Source organism: Pan troglodytes, chromosome 11, assembly GCF_028858775.2.
Source record: "Pan troglodytes isolate AG18354 chromosome 11, NHGRI_mPanTro3-v2.0_pri, whole genome shotgun sequence".
Taxonomy (NCBI): domain Eukaryota; kingdom Metazoa; phylum Chordata; class Mammalia; order Primates; family Hominidae; genus Pan; species Pan troglodytes.
In genome coordinates, this window is record NC_072409.2 from 9,847,182 (window position 1) to 9,868,465 (window position 21,284).

General features: G+C 46.3%; 1 protein-coding gene across 24 annotated transcripts in view; it reads right to left on the reverse strand.

The window, feature by feature from the left end:
* Positions 1-21,284, reverse strand: part of SPTAN1 (spectrin alpha, non-erythrocytic 1) — an 81,092-nt gene that overhangs the window by 25,784 nt on the left and 34,024 nt on the right. For 13 of the 24 annotated variants that reach the window (XM_063788205.1, XM_063788210.1, XM_063788207.1 and 10 more), the window contains exons 20-32: positions 19,854-19,946; positions 18,601-18,735; positions 16,221-16,369; positions 14,812-14,871; positions 13,485-13,683; positions 9,358-9,462; positions 8,883-8,906; positions 7,754-7,789; positions 4,249-4,296; positions 3,422-3,513; positions 2,665-2,809; positions 2,366-2,547; positions 110-209 (exon numbers count right to left, since the gene is read on the reverse strand). In XM_063788205.1, coding sequence (XP_063644275.1) covers positions 110-209; positions 2,366-2,547; positions 2,665-2,809; positions 3,422-3,513; positions 4,249-4,296; positions 7,754-7,789; positions 8,883-8,906; positions 9,358-9,462; positions 13,485-13,683; positions 14,812-14,871; positions 16,221-16,369; positions 18,601-18,735; positions 19,854-19,946 — 1,368 coding nt within the window. The remainder of the gene's footprint in view (positions 1-109; positions 210-2,365; positions 2,548-2,664; positions 2,810-3,421; positions 3,514-4,248; positions 4,297-7,753; positions 7,790-8,882; positions 8,907-9,357; positions 9,463-13,484; positions 13,684-14,811; positions 14,872-16,220; positions 16,370-18,600; positions 18,736-19,853; positions 19,947-21,284) is intronic. The other 11 variants (XM_063788214.1, XM_063788216.1, XM_063788215.1 and 8 more) reach the window with 1 other exon arrangement.

The following is a 21,284-nucleotide window of genomic DNA, read 5'->3' on the forward strand; positions in this document are numbered from 1 at the left end:
ATGCCCACTCTGACGTCAACCACCGACTCACCACAAAGGGTGGGAATGAGGCCTCTAGGGCCCTGCAGAGCAGCCACGTCTTTGCTACTCAGCAGGCAGGTCCACCCACCTGGTGTCGCTCCAGCAACGCCTCAGCTCCGGTGACATCCTTGGCTAGCTCATCTGAGGACACCAACCCCCGTATTCCATTGATCCAAGACATGAGGTCCCTGGAAACCAGCACCCCAGAAAAATAGCTATTATATTACCTGGTAAGGAGATCTTCTGCCCAGGAAAACAGAGAATGACATAATTCTTGCCTCAGAAAGTTATCTTGGGTTAATCTGATCTACTGAATGAGGCTAGGTCTTTGGGCAAAGTGTTAAAAAACTTCTTGTTATTTTTTTAAAAGTCCAAATTTCTCAGAGGAAAAGTCACTAGGTTTATAATTAAGATCTTTTCACCCTCCAGAATAACAAGTTCTAGCTACAATTAAGTCTTTGATAGCTTCAAATGAAAAAGCTTTTGTTGGCCAGGCGTGGTGGCTCATGCCTGTAATCCCAGCACTTTGGGAGGCTGAGGCAGGAGGATCGCTTGAGCTCAGGAATTCAAGATCAGCTTGGGCAATGTGGTGCAACCCTGTCTCTAAAAAAAGAGAAAAAAAAGAAAAAGCCTTTCTTTAGGATTAACCCTTGAAGCCCTAGGCCTGGGCATGCATTTGATCCAGTTTCTCACAGCTGTACAACCACAAGGGCACAAAACTGAGTGTGTAAGGTCAGATATGGTATGATTCCTTTTATATGACATGTCCAGAAGAGGCAAATCCATAGACATAGAAAGCAGATAAAGGATTCCTAGTGGGTGGGGAAGAGAGAAGAGGGGGTGATTAGTTAAGGAATGTTATTCTAGGGCAATGAAAATGTTCCAAAACTAGAGAAAGGTGGCTGCACAACACCGTGAATACATTAAATGTCACTGGATTGCACATTTTAAAGTAGTTAATTGTATGTTATGTGGCCTTTACCTCAATAAAAAGAAGAAAAAGACGACCAGGCACAGTGGCTCACGCCTGTAATCCCAGCACTTTGGGAGGCCGAGGTGGGTGGATCACCTGAGGTCAGGAGTTTGGGACCAGCCTGACCAACATGGAGAAACCCCATCTCTATTTAAAAAAAATACAAAATTAGCCGGGCTTGGTGGTGCATGCCTGTGATCCCAGCTACTCGGGAGGCTGAGGCAGGAGAATCGCTTGAACCCAGGAGGCGGAGGTTGCGGTAAGCCGAGATTGCACCATTGCACTCCAGCCTGGGCAACAAGAGTGAAACTCCGTTTCAAAAAAAAAAAAAAAAAAAATATATATATATATATGTATATATATATATATATATATGTATGTCTAGGGAAAAATATAATGTCATATGGCAAGGGGATGAGAGGGGGTACGCCCATACTTGGATAGGAAAGTAGAGACTTGTTTTTTTTTTTTTTTTGAGGCAGAGTCTTGCTCCATCGCCCAGGCTGGAGTACGGTGGTGCGATCTCGGCTCACTGCAACCTCTGCCTCCAGGTTCAAATGATTCTCCTGCCTTAGCCTCCCAAGTAGCTGGAATTACAGGTGTGTGCCAGTGTGCCACCACGCCCAGCTGGTTTGTATTTTTAGTAGAGATGGGGTTTCACCATATTGGCCAGGCTGGTCTTGAATTCCTGACCTCGTGATCCACCTGCCTTGACTTCCCAAAGTGCTGGGATTACAGGCGTGAGCCACCGTGCCCGGCTGCAGAGACTTATTTTTAACAATATGGCATTCAGCAGTTTGACTATTTTACATTGATTATGTACTACTTTTTTCTGTTTTTAATTTTTTTTTTTTTTGAGATGGAGTTTCACTCTTGTTGCCCGGGCTGGAGTGCAGTGGCACGATCTTGGCTCACTGCAACCTCCGCCTCTCAGGTTCAAGCGATTCTCCTGCCTCAGCCTCCTGAGTAGCTGGGATTACAGATGCCTGCCACCACGCCTGGCTAATTTTTGTACTTTTGGTAGAGACGGCATTTCGCCATGTTGGCCAGGCTGGTCTTGAACTCTTGACCTCAGGTGATCTGCCCGCCTTGGCCTACCAAAGTGCTGGGGTTATAGGCGTGAGCCACTGCGCCCGGCCGTTTTTGATTTTTAAATTAAAATTTTATAATAGAAATAGGGTTTCGCCATGTAGCCCAGGCTGGTCTCCGGCTCCTGAGTTCAAGCGATTCGCTTGCCTCGGCCCCCCAAAGTGCTTGGATTATAGGTGTGAGCCATTGTACCCTGCTGAGCATGTACTATTTTCACAATAAAAATGACCCCTACAAAGAAGGCTCTGTGTTCCAGAAGTCTGAGTGAATATGGCTCCGTACCGGAAATCGCTAAGGAAGCGCTGCAGGTCGTGGGAGTCACCCAACTTTGCCTTGCGCTGATCTGCACGTTTCCCCAGGCTGCTCCAGGCCTGGTTTAACTCTGTGCACTTTTCCTGCAGGTCTTCTGCTGACTCGGGATGGGATTGGATCAGGCGCTCTGCTGTTTCACCAAGGGAGTTTACCTATGGGAAGAAAGTGGTGAATGAGCTTGCAGTAAGGGGGTATGCTCTGCAGAACAGAAGACTCTGCTCTTTCTGGGGCAAAAATGCCAGACAGAAGATGACTTTGGGTCCTCTCACCTTGTCACCGAGAGCCGCAAGGTCCCTCTCGAAGCCCTCATGCTTGCGTTGCAGGGCCTGGACACTGGCAAGATCATGTCCATAATTGTCTGTGTTTAGAGCCTGATTCTTCTCTTCAATCCATTCTTTGGTTTCATCAGCATCTCTAAAGGCAAGACACATTCAGGTTAAGAAATGCCGAGTACAACTGCCTTGATTACAGGACAGACACTAAAAAAAAATTATTTATTTATTTAATTTATTTATTTACTGAGACGGAGTTTCGTTCTTGTCACCCAGGCTGGAGCACAATGCACAATCTCGGCTCACTGCAACCTCCGCCCCCACCGAGTTCAAGTGATTCTCCTGCCTCAACCTCCCAAGTAGCTAGGATTACAGGCGCCCACCACCATGCCCAGCTAATTTTTTTATTTTTAGGAGAGGTGGGTTTCCCCAGGCTGGTCTCGAACTCCTGACCTCAGGTAATCTGCCTGCCTTGGCCTCCCAAAGTGCTGGGATTACAGGCATGAGCCACCACGCCCAGCCTAAAAAAATTTATTTAGCTGACATTTGTATATTTGTCTGTGGCTACCACCAATAACTCTAAAAAGCCAAAGAATTCACTTAGCAGGATTTACTGAGCACCCACCCTGTGTCACATATAAACATCAGTAAGAGCCAGCAGTTGCTCTAGGATCTCAGTCAGCAAGCTTGGGGGCTGTCAGGAAACCAGCAGTCACCTGTTTCTCCCTCTCCCAGCCCAGGGCTGACCCCTCACCTGTGGAACCTCTGTACTTCATGGGCGCTGCCCAAGAGCTGGCTCCGTTCCTCGGCCAGCTGCTGTAGGGACCGCCAGCGCTCATTCAGCTCCTGTAGGACAGCAAAACATCAGCTCCACTGCACTCCCTCTCCTGTCATGCCCCCAGTCAGACTTTGGGAAAATGACTTTGTTTGAAGGAGATGCTAGGGCACATATAATTTCCTGTTTCCAACCTTCCTCGCTGAATAAATTAGTATACAATATTCCAGTAAGAGCCAAGCCAAAATTAGCTGTGCTTGACAGCTTCAACACCCACTAACACCTGACCTAGGCATCCTCTCTGAGGCAGCAGGAGAGACACAGCTGACTTTTCCTTACTCTCACCTCCTAGCCTGGGGCCTGGCAGGTAGCAACTGCTTCCTAAGTCACAGTTGCATAGAGAAATCCCAGCGAGTCTGCTGCCTCCCAACACCCAATCAGCAGACTCTCAGGCCAGAGCAGGCCTGGGAAGAGCCGACACGCCACAGGACCTCGCACTGCAGGCAGCAAGGAAGCCGCTCACTGCATTACTGAGACTGTGCTCCTTACAGCTCCCTGCCCTACTGGAAATCAGAGGGAAGGCTTGCTCCACTGTTGAGAACTGGCGGGCTCTTGACCAGGAAAGCCACCAAGCTACCCAGCGGCCATGAGTGTGCTGATGTTTACTTAGGACATGCTTGGACCCAGCAGAGTGAGATATGTCACAGGTCACCCGGTTGACAAGAACAAGAGCTCTGCTGTAGACAGGGAAGGAAGATAGTGGAGAAAACCAGGGGAGATCAGAGGACCTGGTCACTGCTTCTTACCTTGATGGAATTAAAGGTGGCCACGGTGTGAACCATCAGACGAGCAGACTAGGTAGGGAGGAAAGCAGAAGGCAAAACTAATCAAGTGTCTGGCAATTAGAGATCTGAGCTGCAAGTGTCATTGACTAGGTCCCTGTGATCAACCCAAATTACCTTAAAGGGATACTGTCAACATTCTTAACAGAGATATCAGTAGAAGTGTCAAGTACTGGAATGTCATGAAAATACCCAAAGTGCACAATTAGACTCAACTGAGTAATTAATTTTATCTGACGAAGAGTGAAAAAAGAATGGTAAAAACCACAATTCTAGCAGCTAGTTGGACAGAAAAATACCTAAAAGACTAATGATTAGTGTCATTTTCTTGTCTATACTACAGGAGAACATTCCGGAAAAAAAAAAAAACCCCTAAATTTAACAAATGCTGGCAGCTGAGACTGTTTAACAGCCAGGAGCTCTAATAATCACTTTCATCTCCAATTATAGTTACTGAGTTGCTGTTCTTTTTAATAGTATCCCCGTTGAAGGGCAACGGCTTTACCAGAGGGAAAAAATAAAGCAGTGAATTAGCTTTCAACAATGTACATTTCAACAACGTAGCTTTCAACAATGTACATTTCAACAACGTAGCTTTCAACAATGTACATTTCAACAACATAGCTTTCAACAATGTAGCTACTTCTAAAAACCTAAAGTCCCTTAGGGCTAGGCATGGTGGCTCATGCCTGTAATCCCAGCACTTTGGGGGGCCAAAGTGGGTGGATCACCTGAGGTCAGGAGTTTGAGACCAGCCTGACCAACATGGTGAAACCCAGTCTCCACTAAAAATACAAAAATTAGCTGGGCACGGTGGTGTGAGCCTGTAATCCCAGCTACTTGGGAGGCTGAGGCATGAGAATCGCTTGAACCTGGGAGGCAGAGGTTGCAGTGAGCTGAGATTGCGCCACTGCACTCCAGCCTGGGCAATGGAGCAAGATTCCGTCTCAAAAATAAATAAATAAAATACAAATAAAAACAAATAAATAAAGTCCCTTAGGATCTTACAGCCCACCCAATTCATTGGAAAGAAACTCTAATTGGCCCAGGTTATAATGCTCACAACCCTTTGAGTAAAGAACAAGAGGAAGGGCATGATGGCTCACGCCTGTAATCCCAGCACTTTGGGAGGCCAAGGCGGGTGGATCACGTGAGGTTAGGAGATCAATACCAGCCTGGCCAACTTGGCGAAACCCCGTCTCTACTAAAAATATAAAAATCAGCCAGGCATGGTGGCGGGTGCCTGTAATCCTAGCTACACGGGAGGCTGAAGTGGGAGAATTGCTTGAACCCAGGAGGCAGAGGTTGCAGTGAGCTGAGATCACGTTACTGCACTCCAGCCTGGGCGAAAGAGCAAGACTCTGTCTCAAAAAAAAAAAAAAAAAAAAAAAAAAAAAAGAACAGGAGGGCAGGAGGGCTGAGCTTGGATGCAGATGTCCTCATGGCATCCCTAGGTGACATTTTCAACCTGTGTGTTTATGAGTCAGAAGGTGGACCCACTGTCTCCAATAAGAGGTATTGGGATTTATAAAGGTATTTAAAATAAATTTCTGAAAGAATACTTATGTTATCAGAAACATTCTGTTGAGGGGGTAAGGCTGTTGCCCATTCATATAATCAATGACCAAGTTTTGCTACGTAAGAAAAGGGAAGAGTGAGAAAAGGAGAGAAAGTTGAATAGAAGGAAAGGTGTATACCCATGCCTGGCCCAGTTAGAAATCTACTTAATGAGGAGAACAGTCAGAGCCAGTGGGGGAAGGAGGCCACAAGACACAGACCCCTCTCAGCCTAGGTCCTCAGGAGAGGTCAGACAAGGTGACTGAGCGGGTTCAAAGGTGGACACGGAAGGATTGTTGGGGGGAGGCTTTTTGTTTTTAGGTTTTCATGCTTTCTTCATATTTCTGGGGACACACTTTTAAAATTTCTTTTTACTTTTTGTTTTTTATTTGCTTGTCAACTCACCACTGTACTAATGAGGAGAAGGACTACTTTTTTTCTTCTTCTTTTTAAAACATTTTTATTTTTATTTGTAGAGCCGGGGTTTTGCCATGTTGCCCAGGCTGGTCTCCAATTCCTGGGCTCATCCACCTGTGGCAGCCTCCCACAATGCTGGGATTACAGGTGTGAGCCACAACACCTAGCCAAAAGATCTACTTTTATAAAGTCAGAATCTGCTCTCTAACTTGCCTGTAACTCAAGTGATGTATTCCTGAAGAGCTGGGTCAGGAGGGAAGATGCTAGAACTGAGACACAGGCAACTAGTTACACAGGCAACCAGTTACACAATCACAGTTATAAATGTATCACATAAAAAACCTCAGCCGGGCCAGTAATCCCAACACTTTGGGAGGCCGAGGCAGGTGGATCACCCGAGGTCAGGAGTTTGAGACCAGCCTGGCCAACACAGGGAAACCCTATCTCTTCTGAACATACAAAAATTAGGAGGCATGGTGGTGCATGCCTGTAATTCCAGCTACTAGGGGAGCTGAGGAAGGAGGATCGCTTGAATCTGGGAAGCAGAGCTTGCAGTGAGCTGAGATCGCGCCACTGCACTCCAGCCTGGGCAACAGAGCGAGACTCCGTCTCAAAAAGAAAAAAAAAAAAAGACCTTCTCCCTGGCTGTGTGCTGTGACTCAGGCCTGTAATCCCAACACTTTGGAAGGCTGAGGCAGGCGGATCACCTGAGGTCAGGAGTTAAAGACCACCCTGGCCAACATGGCGAAACCCTGTCTCTACTAAAAATACAAAAATTAGCCAGGCATAGTGGCACATGCCTGTAGTCCCAGCTACTTGGGAGGCTGAGGCAGGAGAATTGCTTGAACTGGGGAGGCAGAGGTTGCAGTGAGCCGAGATTGCGCCACTGCACTCCAGCCTGGGTGACAGGGCAATACTCCATCTCAAAACCAAACCAAACAAAAAAACACACCTTCTCCCTGTATTCTTGGTCAGGGATGGCCCATTCTGGTTAAGCCATATTCACACCCAGATTTGTCCAGAAAAATGTCTACTGTAGTGGGGAAACATCTCATTCCTCCCTTTACATCTCTGTATTGGGCATCTCTGAAGCCTTTCTTAGGCCACAGGATAAAGAGGCCAGACAGATGGTGAATGAAGGCCTGCCCTCCTTTACATGTGTAGTTGTTCTCGTGTTCACATCATTTCCCTTTGGACCGCCTCTTACTGGTGGGACCCTGCCAACGACAGTGCTCCCTGCTGCAGCATATCCTGCACCAACATGGGTAATCAATGCAACCTAACTGTACTGAGCATTTGACAGACACTCTGCTTTTGTATATTAAGCATCACATTTTAGAGTTAACAGATTCAGAAAGAAACTAGCCCAAACAAGTCCAGAAATGACTAAAGACTTAAGACAAGCTGAATATTCAGAGAAAGGCACACCAGAAAGGGACGTATTTCATGATCTCGCAAAACTCTTGAAAACGATAATTTGCAAAGGAGTTCTTACCTTCCACGGGGAGGCTGTCTTGGAATCAGTTTCATCCTATTCAAAGAAAAAGGAATTTAGGCAGCCAAGCAATTGACCATGAAACAAAGCACCTGGCCTTTCCAGCGAATGACTCTAGTTTCCCCCAGGGGAGATCCCAGATACTAATACATTAACCAAAACAGCATTTTCCCTCCATAGTTTGGCTGGTAACAAACTACAAGGCTGGTTAAGAAAAATTAAGCCAACAAACAGGGGAGAGAAAAATTCCATTTTTTTATCCAGTAGAAGAAATGGAGAGAATAAAGAAATTTAATAAGAAAACCACCAACTTTTATGTTGTACTCATAAGATTGTCTGCAAAGGGGTAATAAATGAACCTAAAGATAGCTATAGAAAAAGTTTTAGAAAACTGAAGAGACAGAAGACTTTTTTTTTTTTTTTTTTTTTTTTAGAGCTGTGCTTTGTGTTGCATGCCTGTTGTCCTAGATACCTGGGAGGCTGAGGTGGGAGGATTGCTTGAGGCCAGGAGTTCGAGGCTGCAGTAGGCTATAACTGCAGCTGTGAAAAGCCACTGACCTCCAGTCTGGGCAACAAAGCAAGACCCTGTCTCTTAAAAGACAAACAAAAAAAAGACCAAAAAAAAAAACCACCAACTTTTTTTGTCTTTTGGAGAATGGCAAATAGAAATCAATTTCTGGGCCGGGCGTGGTGGCTCACGTCTGTAATCCCAGCACTCTGGGAAGCTGAGGTGGGCAGATCACCTGAGGTTGGGAGTTCGAGACCAGCCTGGACAACATGGTGAAACCCCATCTCTACTAAAAATACAAAAATTAGCTGGGTGTGGTGCCACATGCGTGGAATTCCAGCTACTCAGGAAGCTGAGATGGGAGAATCGCTTGAACCTGGGAGGTGGAGGTTGCAGTGAGCCAAGATCACACCACTGCACTCCAGCCTGGTTGACAGAGTGAGACTCCGTCTCAAAAAAAAAAAGAAATCAATTTTTGGTGTTTTCCACAAATCTTTACACACAAAAGGCATCTGAGGTTCAGGAACAGCAATTCTGATGAAGAAGTTCTTAGCTTGGTATTCTTCCCAAGATTTAAGTCCTTCTCATGTTCAAGATCCACATGCAGCACCCGAAACTTACCCTGGGCATCATGCCATACACTTCCTACAAGGAGAGAGAGAAACCAGTTTTATTATTAGAAGAAATACACATCTCTCAAGAATACTTATTATGGCCAAACGTGGAAACACAGGAGATAATTCCAAAAAGACAAATGGAAATGCCAGTCCACACGTCCAGCAGAGCTTCAAGTATTTATACATAAACTTTTTCTTTGAGGAACTTATGAAATTACCATTAGTTAATGGCTATATAAACATTAAATATTTAATGAGCTTATGGAGAAGACAGGAGCCCCCCCCAAACCAAGTGAAAGTGAGGGATATGGGTATAAAGAAGTTAATCAAAATGGTTTTGGTCACATAGAGGACCTGACCTACAGCCAAGCCACAGTTCTGTGTTATGAAACACTGCTTGTTGGGCTATGACAGACATAGGAGGAACAAAGCTGCATCCTTACAGCAACAGAGCCTCACTCCAAGATGGAGACACCTACCTGTTGTTGCACAGCCTGCACCTCCTCTGCCATGAGACCTTCAGACTCCAGGTCTTCAGCTACCTTGTTAATGTCCTTCAACCGTGACTCATTGGCCTTCAGGTCCTTTAAAGCAAAAGCCATAATAACTAAAACCCAAAATAGCAAGCCAAAGTCAAAGGAGACATAGTCACAAACTATGGCTTGAAACTATAAGGATTCTTCTACAGAGGCCTACCAAAAAAAAAAAAAAAAAAGGGGGGGGATTAAAAAAATAAGCTATGGCTGGGGGCATGGTGGCTCACGCCTGTAATCCCAGCACTTTGGGAGGCCGAAGTGGGCGGATCACCTGAGGTCGGGAGTTCGAGACCAAACTAACCAACATGGAGAAACCCTGTCCCTACTAAAAATACAAAATTAGCTGGGTGTGGGGGCCCATGCCTGTAATCCCAGCTACTCAGGAGGCTGAGGCAGGAGAATCGCTTGAACCCCGTAGGCAGAGGTTGCAGTGAGCTGAGATTGCGCCACTGCACTCCAGCCTGTGCAACAAGAGCGAAACTCCCATCTCAAAAACAAAACAAAACAGGCCGGGTGCGGTGGCTCACGCCTGTAATCCCAACACTTTGGGAGGCCGAGGTGGGTGGATCACGAGGTCAGGAGTCCAAGACCAGCCGGGCCAATATGGTGAAACCCCGTCTCTACTAAAAATACAAAAATTAGCTAGGCGCGGTGGCAGGCGCCTGTAATCCCAGCTATTCGGGAGGTTGAGGCAGGAAAATCACTTGAACCGGGGTGGGGCAGAGGTTACAGTGAGCCAAAATCGCGCCACTGCACTCCATCCTGGGCAACAGAGCAAGACTCTGTCTCAAAACAAAACAAAACAAACGAAAAAAGCTATAAGGATCTGTTCAACAGGTATCCCTATGGATTAGTTTTCCCAGTCCTCAGATAATTATTGGACTCAAATTTACTTCATTAACTGTAGTTTTTTGTCTTTTTTGGAGACGGGGTCTCACTGTCACCCACGCTGGAGTGGAGTATTACAATCATGGATCACTGCAGCCTCTACCTCCCAGGCTCAAGCAATCTTCCTACCTCAATCTTCTGAGTAGCTTGGACTATAGGCACACACCACTATGCCCAGCAAATAATTTTATCAAATAGAGACTTTTTTAAAACCTCTTTTTGGTTTTAAAACAATGTTTTAAAAATGTGATGAGGCCAGGTGTGGTGGCTCACACCTTTAATCCCAGGACTATGGGAGGCCAAAGCAGGAGGATTGCTTAAGTTCAAGACCAGCTTAGGGCAACATAACCGGACCCCTATCTCTACAGAAAATTTTTTTTCTTTTTTTTCTCTAATGAGACTCAGTCTCACTCTGTTGCCCAGACTGGAGTGCAGTGGCGTGATCACGGCTCACTGCAACCTCCGCCTCCCGGGTTCAAGCGATCTTCATGCCTCAGCGTACCGAGTAGCTGGGTCTACAGGCAGGCGCTACCACGCCCAGCTAATTTTTGTATTTTCAGCAGAGATGGGGTTTTGCCATGTTGGTCAGGCTAGTCTCGAACTCCTGACCTTAGGTGATCTGCCTGACTCAGCCTCCCAAAGTGCTGGGATTACAGGCATGTGCCACTGGGCCCGGCTAGAAAAATTTTCAATTATAATAATGGATGTGGTAGCCTATGTGCATAGTCCCAGCCACTCGGGTGGCTGAGGTGGGAGGATCACTTGGGCACAGGAGTTCGAGGTTACAGTGAGCTATGATCATCCCACTGCACTCTACCCTGTGTGAGAGAGTGAGACCCTATCTCTAAAAAATAAATAAAAACGAGATGAAATTTTAATGCACAGTTACTATAGGAGAAATAAGTTCTCCCTCCTCATTTCAATTTGTTGTAAGAATCCTTTTAAGTGGTGGAATGGATAAACAATGTGTAGTATATCAGGCCGGGCGCGGTGGCTCACGCCTGTAATCCCAGCACTTTGGGAGGCCGAGGCGGGTGGATCACGAGGTCAGGAGATCAAGACCATCCTGGCTAACACGGTGAAACCCCATCTCTACTAAAAATACAAAAAATTAGCCGGGCGTGGTGGCGGGTGCCTGTAGTCCCAGCTACGTGGGAGGCTGAGGCAGGAGAATGGCGTGAACCTGGGAGGTGGAGGTTGCAGTGAGCCGAGATTGCGCCACTGCACTCCAGCCTGGGCGACAGAGAGAGACTCTGTCTCGAAAAAAAAAAAAACGAACAAAACAAAACAAAAAAACCCAAAAACAACGTGTAGTGTATCAAACAGTGAAATATTATTCAGCAATAAAAAGGAATGGAGTACTGGTATGTGCTACAAAAAGGATGAACCTGGAAAACATTATGGGCCGGGTGCGGGGGCTCACACCTGTAATCCCAGCACTTTGGGAGGGCAAGCTGGGCAGATGGCCTGAGCTCAGGAGTTTGAGACCAGACTGGGCAACATGGCAAAACCTTGTCTCTACAAAAAATACAAAAATTAGCTGAGCATAGTGGTGCATATCTATAATCCCAGCTACTCAGGAGGCTGAGGCAGGAGGATCACTTGAGCCCAGGAAGCAGAGGCTGCAGTAAGCCGAGACTGGGCCACTGCACTCCAGCCTGGGCAACAGAATGATACCTTGTCTCAAAAAATAAATAAATAAAAGAAAGAAAACCTAAACAAAAGAAGCCAGTCACAAAAAGTCACATAACGTGATTCCATTTATATAAATGTCCAGAATAGGTAAATCTGGAGGCAAGCAGCAGATGAGTGGCTGCGTGGGCCGCTGGGGTTAGGGAGAATGGCAAATGAATGCTTGACGCATATGTGGTTTTCTTCTGAAGTGACACAAATGTTTCGGAACTAGAGGTGGTGGTTGCACAACATTGTGAATGTACTAAATACCACTGAATTGTACAGTTTAAAATGGCTAGCTTTGTGAATTTACCCCAGTTAAAAAAAAAAAAGAGTACTTTCACATCTATTGTAGTTTAGGCTTAGAAAAGTTCTTATAACAACATGCAGAGAACATAGCATATCTTTCCTTAAAACTAAACTTGTCCAAAAAGGTTTCAATTAAAGTCTTTTAAAAATAGCTACACAGGCCAGGCGTGGTAGCTCATGCCTGTAATCCCAGCACTTTGGGAAGCTGAGGTGGGCAGATCACTTGAGGCCAGGAGTTCAAGACCAGGCTGGCCAACATGGCAAAATCCCGGTTGTACTAAAAATACAAAAATTTGCCAGATGTGGTCATGCGTACCTGTAATCCCAGCTACTCGGGTGGCTGAGGCATGAGAATCACTTGAGCCTGGGAGGCAGAAGTTGCAGTGAGCTGAGATCGAGCCACTGTACTCTAGCCTGGGCGATAGAGTGAGACTCTGTCTTGAACAAAAAAAAAAACTGAGGCCGGGCACGGTGGCTTACGCCTGTAATCCCAGTACTTTGGGAGGCCGAGGCAGGCGGATCACCTGAGGTCAGCAGTTTGAGACCAGCCTGACCAATATGGTGAAACCTCATCTCTACTAAAAATACAAAAACTAGCCGGGCGTGGTGATGAGCTACTCGGGAGGCTGAGACAGAACTGCTTGAACCTGGGAGGAGGAGTTGCAGTGAGCCAAGATCGCACCATTGCACTCCAGCCTGGGCGACAAAAGAGAGACTCTGTCTCAAAAGGAAAAAAAAAAAAAAAATTGAAAAAAAAAAAAAAAAGCTACATACATGATGGAATATAATCTATGTAATTTGCATTCCAGTAATTTGCAGTCAGAAATCAAGAGACTCTGGGCCAGGCGCAGAAGCTCATGCCTATAATCCCAGTACTTTGGGAGGCTGAGGCGGGTGGATCACCTGAGGTCAGGAGTTTGAGACCAGTCTGGCCAACATGGTGAAAACCTGTCTCTACCAAAAAATACAAAAATTAGCAGGGCGTGGTGACTCACATCTACAATCCCAGCAACTCAGGATGCTGAGGCAGGAGAATCACTTGAACCCGGGAGGCAGAGGTTGCAGTGAGCCGAAGTCATACCACTGCACTCCAGCTTGGATGACAGTGAGAATCCATCTCAAAAAAAAAAAAAAAAAAAAAAATCAAGAGACTCAAATCTTTAAACAAATTTTCAGCTGACCCTGAAGACTGCCCATACCTTCTGGAAGTCATCAAACTTCTTCTGGAGCACCTCAACCTGCTCCAAGTCTGCTCCGACCTCCTCACTTGTCAGAGCGGCTTCCTTCTCATTGATCCATTGCTGTAGTTCATTCGCTTCACGGAACAACATAAACTTCTTGCAACTCTTCTCCAACATGCCTTTACGCTTCTCACCCAGTTCCAGCAGAGAATGATATCTGATGGAATTCAAGAGGGTGACAAGAGGGACAAGGAAGGCAGTTAGCTGTAGATGCTAACATAAAGGCAAACCACGAGGTGTCTCCAAGATGTGGATTCCAGGCTACGAGTTTGTAATGATGATGCCCTAGTAACAGAGTTATCGGATGAAGACGAGGATCCCAAGTACCCAAGCCACAGCCTGAGAGATACGCGCACACTGTACTGTTCACAACCAGGTGGCTAGAACAGCCAGGCACACTTATCCCCAGGCCGATTCTGCACTTAGAACAACACAACCACAAGGGACTGAAACCAAGCGCTTAGCACAGTAACACAGGGCTCATGCAACTACAGTGGAGAGATGAGATGAACTTGCTGGGCAGAATGTATACAGAGGGTTTTTCTTTTATAATTCTCTGAAGAGCCCCCAGGCTGGGGTGAGGTGGGGGAGGGTACGCTGAGCTTTAAAATATCCTCATATAGGATGTTTTATCTCCATATTAGTAGGACATTTCTAAAATGATACATTCAGCTCTCAGAAAGTTTTGGCAAGTTCAGAAGGAAAATCAGGCACAGTACTGAGTATCTGTGCCATTCTGTTACTTGAAAGATTTCTTAAGAATCAAAGAATATTCTAACCCTCGGGAACTAAAATACAAAAGGCTGAAATATTATCTTTGAACACGAAAACAACAAACCATAAAAAACTAAAAGTTAAAAAAAACTAGAATCATCATCAAATCTAAGTGTCCCAAAGTGAAATAAAAAAGCAATGAGTTACCAAGAATCAGAGCACTTTAAGAGAAGCATATGATTTCCTTCCTACTAAGGAAAACTATAGAGCAGGCCTTCAGGTTTGCTGCTGATAGTGGCTGGTCCACCACAAAAACCAACAGGAGGGAGAACCAACACCACTCTGAACACACAGCTGCACATGGAAGCAACCAATGAGATAAGCAGTCATCGACCGACACAGCTGCACCGCGACCTCTTCCCTTGTGAGCCAAAGCTGCTGCACGGACAGGCAGTTCCTCCCACCACCTCATCTTTCTGGATGGACAAAGGCCTTCAAGAGAAGCGGCAGAGGGAGAATGGATAGGGTAGCAGTGGACATTGGTGCTCTGCAAGACTCTCAGCCTACTCACAGTTCTTCCACCTGCTTCATACGCAGAGATACACTGCCGGCCTCCTTAGTTATGCGTGTCCTGCACAGAGGGGGCACAGCAAAAGCATGCACGAATTAGTGGGGTTAATCCACAGGGATGAAAGGCAGCAGCTCCGACTGGTGCCATGATGGTGGATGCTTAATGTTGGGAAACTATGGAGTTATTCAACAGGTCTAAGGAGCAGTCTAAGTCATGAGTGACATGACAGTAAAGAAATAGCAGGAAAATTAGAGGGTTAGTTCACCTTCATTTTCCTGGCGGGTCTGCCATGCTTAAGGCAGATTTTCCTGTGCTGAAAACACTGGTAACTTCACAGAGCAAGGTCAGGGAACAGACTGGACTACCCTTAGAAAGAAATTTTACTGAGTGCTAACAGGCAATTTAGCCACGTATTTGATCTTTTTCCTCTTATATTTATGACCCAGACTACTGGTAAGAATACAAACCAAGGCCAGGCGTGGTGGCTCACGCCTGTAATCCCAGCACTCTGGGAGGCCAAGGCGGGCGGATCATGAGGTCAGGAGTTTGAGACCAGCCTGGCCAACACAGTGAAACCCCATCTCTACTAAAAATACAAAAATTAGCTGGGCATGGTGGCATGTGCCAGCAGTCCCAGCTACTTGGGAGGCTGAGACAGGAGAATCACTTGAACCCAGGAGGCAGAGGTTGCAGTAAGCCAAGATCACACCACTGCACTCCAGTCTGGATGACAGAGTGAGAATCTGTCTCAAAAAAAAAGAACACAAACCAAAACCTCCCATTCTTATCTCTATAGTAACAGAATCTATAAAGTGGACAAATAACTGATCTTACTGAGGATCACTGGAGCCCAAAAATTTCACTATTCTACCCAAACTCTAGTGGGAATGTATTTCCTGGATATTTCCCAAGTGTCCAAAACTGCTGATTCCACTAGTGGAGTCAGAAATACCCTAAAGGAGGGACACAGGGCAATATGGGGGCTCAGCTAGAGGAAAGAGGACAGAGCCATTTCATTACAAAATTCCATTCTCAGAACTCAAAGCTATGGCAGAAAGAGAAGCTCTGAAAGCAGCTTTTCAAAGTGGACAGAGCTGTAGGGGCGTAGAGTATCTGAAAATCCAATTTCAAAAAGCATCTCGAACCAAAAGGCAAATGGCAATGATTAGAAAAATTCTGGTTAGGAAAAACTCATGAACACTGGTGGAAAAAAAACAAAGCAATATAAGTCATCAGTCAGGGGTTTGAGACCCACACAGGGAGGTCTGTGGGCTCAAAGTGGAGTGGAGACAGCAGGAGGCGTGCAGGTGGGCTCCAGGAGCCTCAGGACACGCCTAAGCTTCGGCCCATGTGGAACAGAGTATGCCTATGGGACGCCTAGCCCTTGCGGCCCCCAGTGTTATCCTTACTGATTGTCAATCTGCTCCTGCCGCAGTGCTATGCTGCCTTGCTCCTCCAGGAGATTCTCCCGGGAGGCTGACTGGGCGGGGTCCAATTTCTTCACGTAAGCAGCTGGCACAAAACCCTGACGATCGTTCACTTCCACTTTCCACCAATCCTAAGGAAAAAAGAGGGAGAACTGAAAGTAAATTCCTTCTCTGAGAGGGAGAATCCAAGGAGGTCATGTGTGTACACACACACGAGAGCGTTGTTTTAAGAGATCCAAAACGGCCGGCCGCAGTGGCTCACGCCTATAATCCCAGCACTTTGGGAGACCGAGGCGGGTGGATTACGAGGTCAGGAAATCGAGACCATCCTGGCCAACACAGTGAAACCCTGTCTCTACTAAAACAGATACAAAAAACATTAGCTGGGCATGGTGGCGGGCGCCTGTAGTCCCAGCTACTCGGGAGGCTGATGCAGGAGAATGGCGTGAACCCAGGAGGCAGAGCTTGCAGTGAGCTGAGATTGCGCCACTGCACTCCAGCCTGGGCGTCAGAGCGAGACTCTGTCTCATAAAAAAAAAGGTCCAAAATGATATTAAAATCACTTTACATAAGGTCTGATAATTCAGTCCCTTCCTCACCTGCCATACCTGCAGAGGGTCACAGGCAGAAGAGCAATGCCGCCTGCCACCAAGGCCAGCCTTCTCTCTGCTTAGATGCTCCAGAGCTGTGCTAACACTGTAGCCACTAGTCACATGTGCCCACTTAACTTTCATTGAGTTAGAACTCTTTTTTATTGGAGACAGAGTCTTGCTCTGTTGCCAGGCTGGAGTGCAGTGGTGCGATCTTGGCTCATTGCAACCTCTGCCTCCTGGGTTTAAGCGATTCCCTCCCTCAGCCTCCCAAGTAGCTGGGACTACAGGTGCCCGCCACCACGCGCAGCTAATTTTTTTGTATTTTAGTAGAGACAGGGTTTCACCATGTTGGCCAGGATGGTCTCGATCTCCTGACCACATGATCCACCCACCTCAGCCTCCCAAAGCGCTGAGATTATAGGCGTGAACCACCATGCCTGGCCCTTTTTTTTTTTTTTTTTTTTAATATAAATAGAGATGAGGTCTCGCTATGTGCCCCAGGTTGGTCTCGAACTCCTGGGCTCAAGCGATCCTCCTGTCTAGGCCTCCCAAAGTGCTGGGACTACAGGCGTGAGCCACCATGCCTGGCTTCATCGAGTTATAATTTAATTAAATAAAACACCCAGTTGTACTAGCCATATTTTAAGGGCTTACTATCACACGTAGCTAGTAGTTACTGCAGAAGCAGCACAGACACTTACATTTCCACCATCACAGAAAGTTCTACTGGGCAATGCTGCTCTTGAATAAACCAAAGTTAGACCACAAGTTGGTTTAGGTTTAAATTAGACTCAATAGAAAGATAAGAATCACAGGTTTCCTCAAATTATCATGACAAGGATATATAAGGTGTGGGAATGGGAATAAACTTGCTCTTAAAAATGGCCAAGGACATTTCTCCAGCCTTAACTAAAACAGAAGGCAGGCCTCTTTCAGGATCAGTCAATCTGTGCATGCTTCAAGGCCACTGTCAATTCAGAGTGTGTTAGGGAAGAAAGGCTGGTAGACCAGGATGGATTTATTATTGTCATTATTTAGCCTAAAGAAGACAAAGCCTGTGGGGTGAGGTCACAGTTGTCTTCAATGATCTGCTGGGCTGAGATGTAGCTTGTAGTCTGGAGTAAGAACCAACAGGTCGGCCAGGCGCGGTGGCTCATGCCTGTAATCCCAGCACTTTGGGAGGCTGAGGCGGGTGGATCACGAGGTCAGGAGATAGAGACCACGGTGAAACCCCATCTCTACTAAAAATACAAAAAATTAGCCAGGTGCAGTGGTGGGCACCTGTAGTCCCAGCTACTCGGGAGGCTGAGGCAGGAGAATGGGGTGAACACAGGAGGCGGAGCTTGCAGTGAGCTGAAATCGTGCCACTGCACTCCAGCCTGGGTGACAGAGCGAGACTCTGTCTCAAAAAAAAAAAAAAAGAAAAGAAAAAGAAAAAAAAAAGAACCAACAGGTCCAAGTTATACAGAAAGCAAACTTTGGCTTGACAGGACAAAAATTCCACCTAGAGACACTCAATGGTGAAAATAAGCTATCCTTCTGAGTGTGATTATCTATGCTTCTTGCAGGTATTCAAGAAGACAGATTAACTTCTTGGTCATACACAGTACTGCATAAATGTATGTCACGTGGGGGATTGGTGAGGAAACTCATCTCTTTGAATTCTAAGCCTTCTCATTTCAGGGAGACATGCAACCCACAGAAACCCAACTGAGCATACGTGGAGGTGCCAGCGTGGAACAAACACACAGCCACTCTCTGTGCCTTGCCTTGTTGGTGCTGTTGAGTAAGGTAAGGATATCTCCCTTCTTCATGGTGACCTCTCGGGGACTCTTCTCCTGATAGTCGTAGAGAGCCAAGACCAGCTCCTTCCCAGTCTCATCATCCATGGGGGCCACTTGTTGCTAAAAATCCAAAGGAAGGGCAAACATGGTAAAAACATGTCCGCGCTGAGTCATCTAAGTACAGAGCAGATTCAAATGCCACCAGCTGTACCAAATGTACCAAATATACACTCATGAGAATTCTTCACTGAAGCTACCAATAAAATCTGATCCAAGAACTTTAAATTTTTGGTATCTTTAAAAAAAAAATCTCATTTTGTCTGGGCACGGTGGCTCATACCTGTAATCCCAGCACTTTGGGAGGCCAAGGCAGGCAGATCACCTGAGGTCGGGGGTTCGAGACCAGCCTGACCAACATGGAGAAACCCCATCTCTACTAAAAATACAAAACTAGCCAGGCGTGGTGGTGCGTGCCTGTAATCCCAGCTACTCGGGAGGATGAGTCAGGAGAATCACTTGAACCTGGGAGGCGGAGGTCGCGGTGAGCCAAGATCAGGCCAATGCACTTCAACCTGGGCAACAAGAGTGAAACTCCATCTCAAAAAAAAAAAAAAAAAAAAAAAAAAAATCTCATTTTAAAGTAGGGCCGGGCGCGGTGCTCATGCCTATAATCCCAGCACTTTGGGAGGCCAAGGCAGGCAGATCATGAGGTCAGGAATTCAAGACCAGCCTGGCCAACATAGTGAAACCCCATCTCTACTAAAAATACAAAAATTAGCTGGGCGTGGTGGCGGGCGCCAGTAATCCCAGCTACTCAGGAGGCTGAGGCAGGGTAATTGCTTCAACCTGGGAGGCAGAGGTTGCAGTGAGCCAAGATAGTGCCACTGCACTCTAGCAAGACTCCATCTCAAAAAAAAAAAAAATTTAGCTGGGCATGGTGGTGAACACCTGTAATCCCACCTACTCAGGAGGCTGAGTCAGGAGAATCGCTTGAACCCAGGAGGCGGAGATTGCAGTGAGCCGAGGTCGTGCCACTGCACTCCAGCCTAGGCGACGGAGTGAGACTCTGTCTCTAAATAAATAAATAAATAAATAAATCTTATTTTAAACTCTGTAAATCTTTGTGTCACAAGAGTTAATAGCAGAGTCAAATGGGGCCTATGATAGAAACACCTGCTGACAGTATCTGAGTCCTTCAAGGCCTCCCTCCAGTAACCCATAAACTGTTACAAGTTTACCCGGCAGGACTGTGCTTGTTCTCGCAAAGCCTGGATGCTGCTGCCGTAGGCACTGAGATCTGACATCAAAGCTTCGTGTTTCTTCAGTAGAGCCTGAAACCAAAACCACACATGGAGCACTGTGCAGGGGCTGAAGCCTCCCATCCTCCACTGCCTCGCCAACCTGCCATCCTGCCTCAACAGCCTTTCTCAGTTGCACAATGATGTAATCACCTCCTGCCCTTCTTACAGTGCTAATATCATTTTCAAAGTTTTTCAGGATTCCCATCTTTTGGGACAATCATATATATTATGATTATAGCTTACTCATCCTGGTCTAGGCACAGAGGCTTATGCCTGTAATCCCAGCACTTTGGGAGGCTGAGGCAGGCAGATAGCTTGAGCCCAGGAGTTCAAGACCAGCCTGGGCAACATACTGAAACCTCATCTCTACAGAAAATACAAAAATTAGCCAGATGTGATGGTGCGTGCCTGTAGACCAAGCTACTCAGGGGACTGAGGCGGGAAGACTGCTGAGCACAGGAGGTCAAGGTTGTAGGGAGTCGTGATTGCGTCACTGTACTCCAGCCCTAGCGACAGAACGAGCGCGGTGCCTCACGCCTGTAATCCCAGGACTTTGCGAGGCTGAGGCAGGCAGATCACTTGAGGTCAGGAGTTCGAGACCAAACTGGCCAATGTGTTGAAACCCCATCTCTCCTAAAAATACAAAAAAAGTTAGCTGGGCATGGTGGCAGGCGCCTGTAATCCCAGCTACTTAGGAGGCCAAGGCAGAAGAATCGCTTGAACCCAGGAGGTGGAGGTTGCAGTTATCCAAGATCGTGCCACTGCACTCCAACCTGGATGACAGAGTGAGACTCTGTTTCAGAAAAAAAAAAAAAAAAAGGAAAAATTCAACTCATTCTAGTTTTTGTGAAGACTGGTAAGAGCTAGGTACAGGAACTATACCTAGACCTTTATGAATAAAATTTGAGAATTTTAGTCAAAAAACAGATAACCAGTAAAAAACCAAGTACATCTATGTATGTATGTGTGCATGTTGGTATGTGGGTATATGTGCACACTGGTATGTACATGTGTATGCTGGTATGTTTGCAGGTATGTATGTATGTATGTGTGCATGTTGGTATGTTAGTATGTATGTAAGCACACATATGGTTTCACATAGATGAAACAAGAGTGACAAATGTTAACGGTTGAAGGTGAGTGAGAAGTCATCTTCTCTCTCCTTTAGGTATGATTAAATTTTCATAATAAAAAGTGAAAAATGGGCCAGGAGGGGTGGTTCATTCCTATCATCCCAGCATTTTGGGAGGCTTTGGCAGGAGGATTGTTTGAGGCCAGGAGTTTGAAACCAGATGGGACAACATAGTGAGACCCTGTCTCTACTAAAAATAAAATTAAAATTAAAAAGCGTAGCTAGGCAGGTAGTGG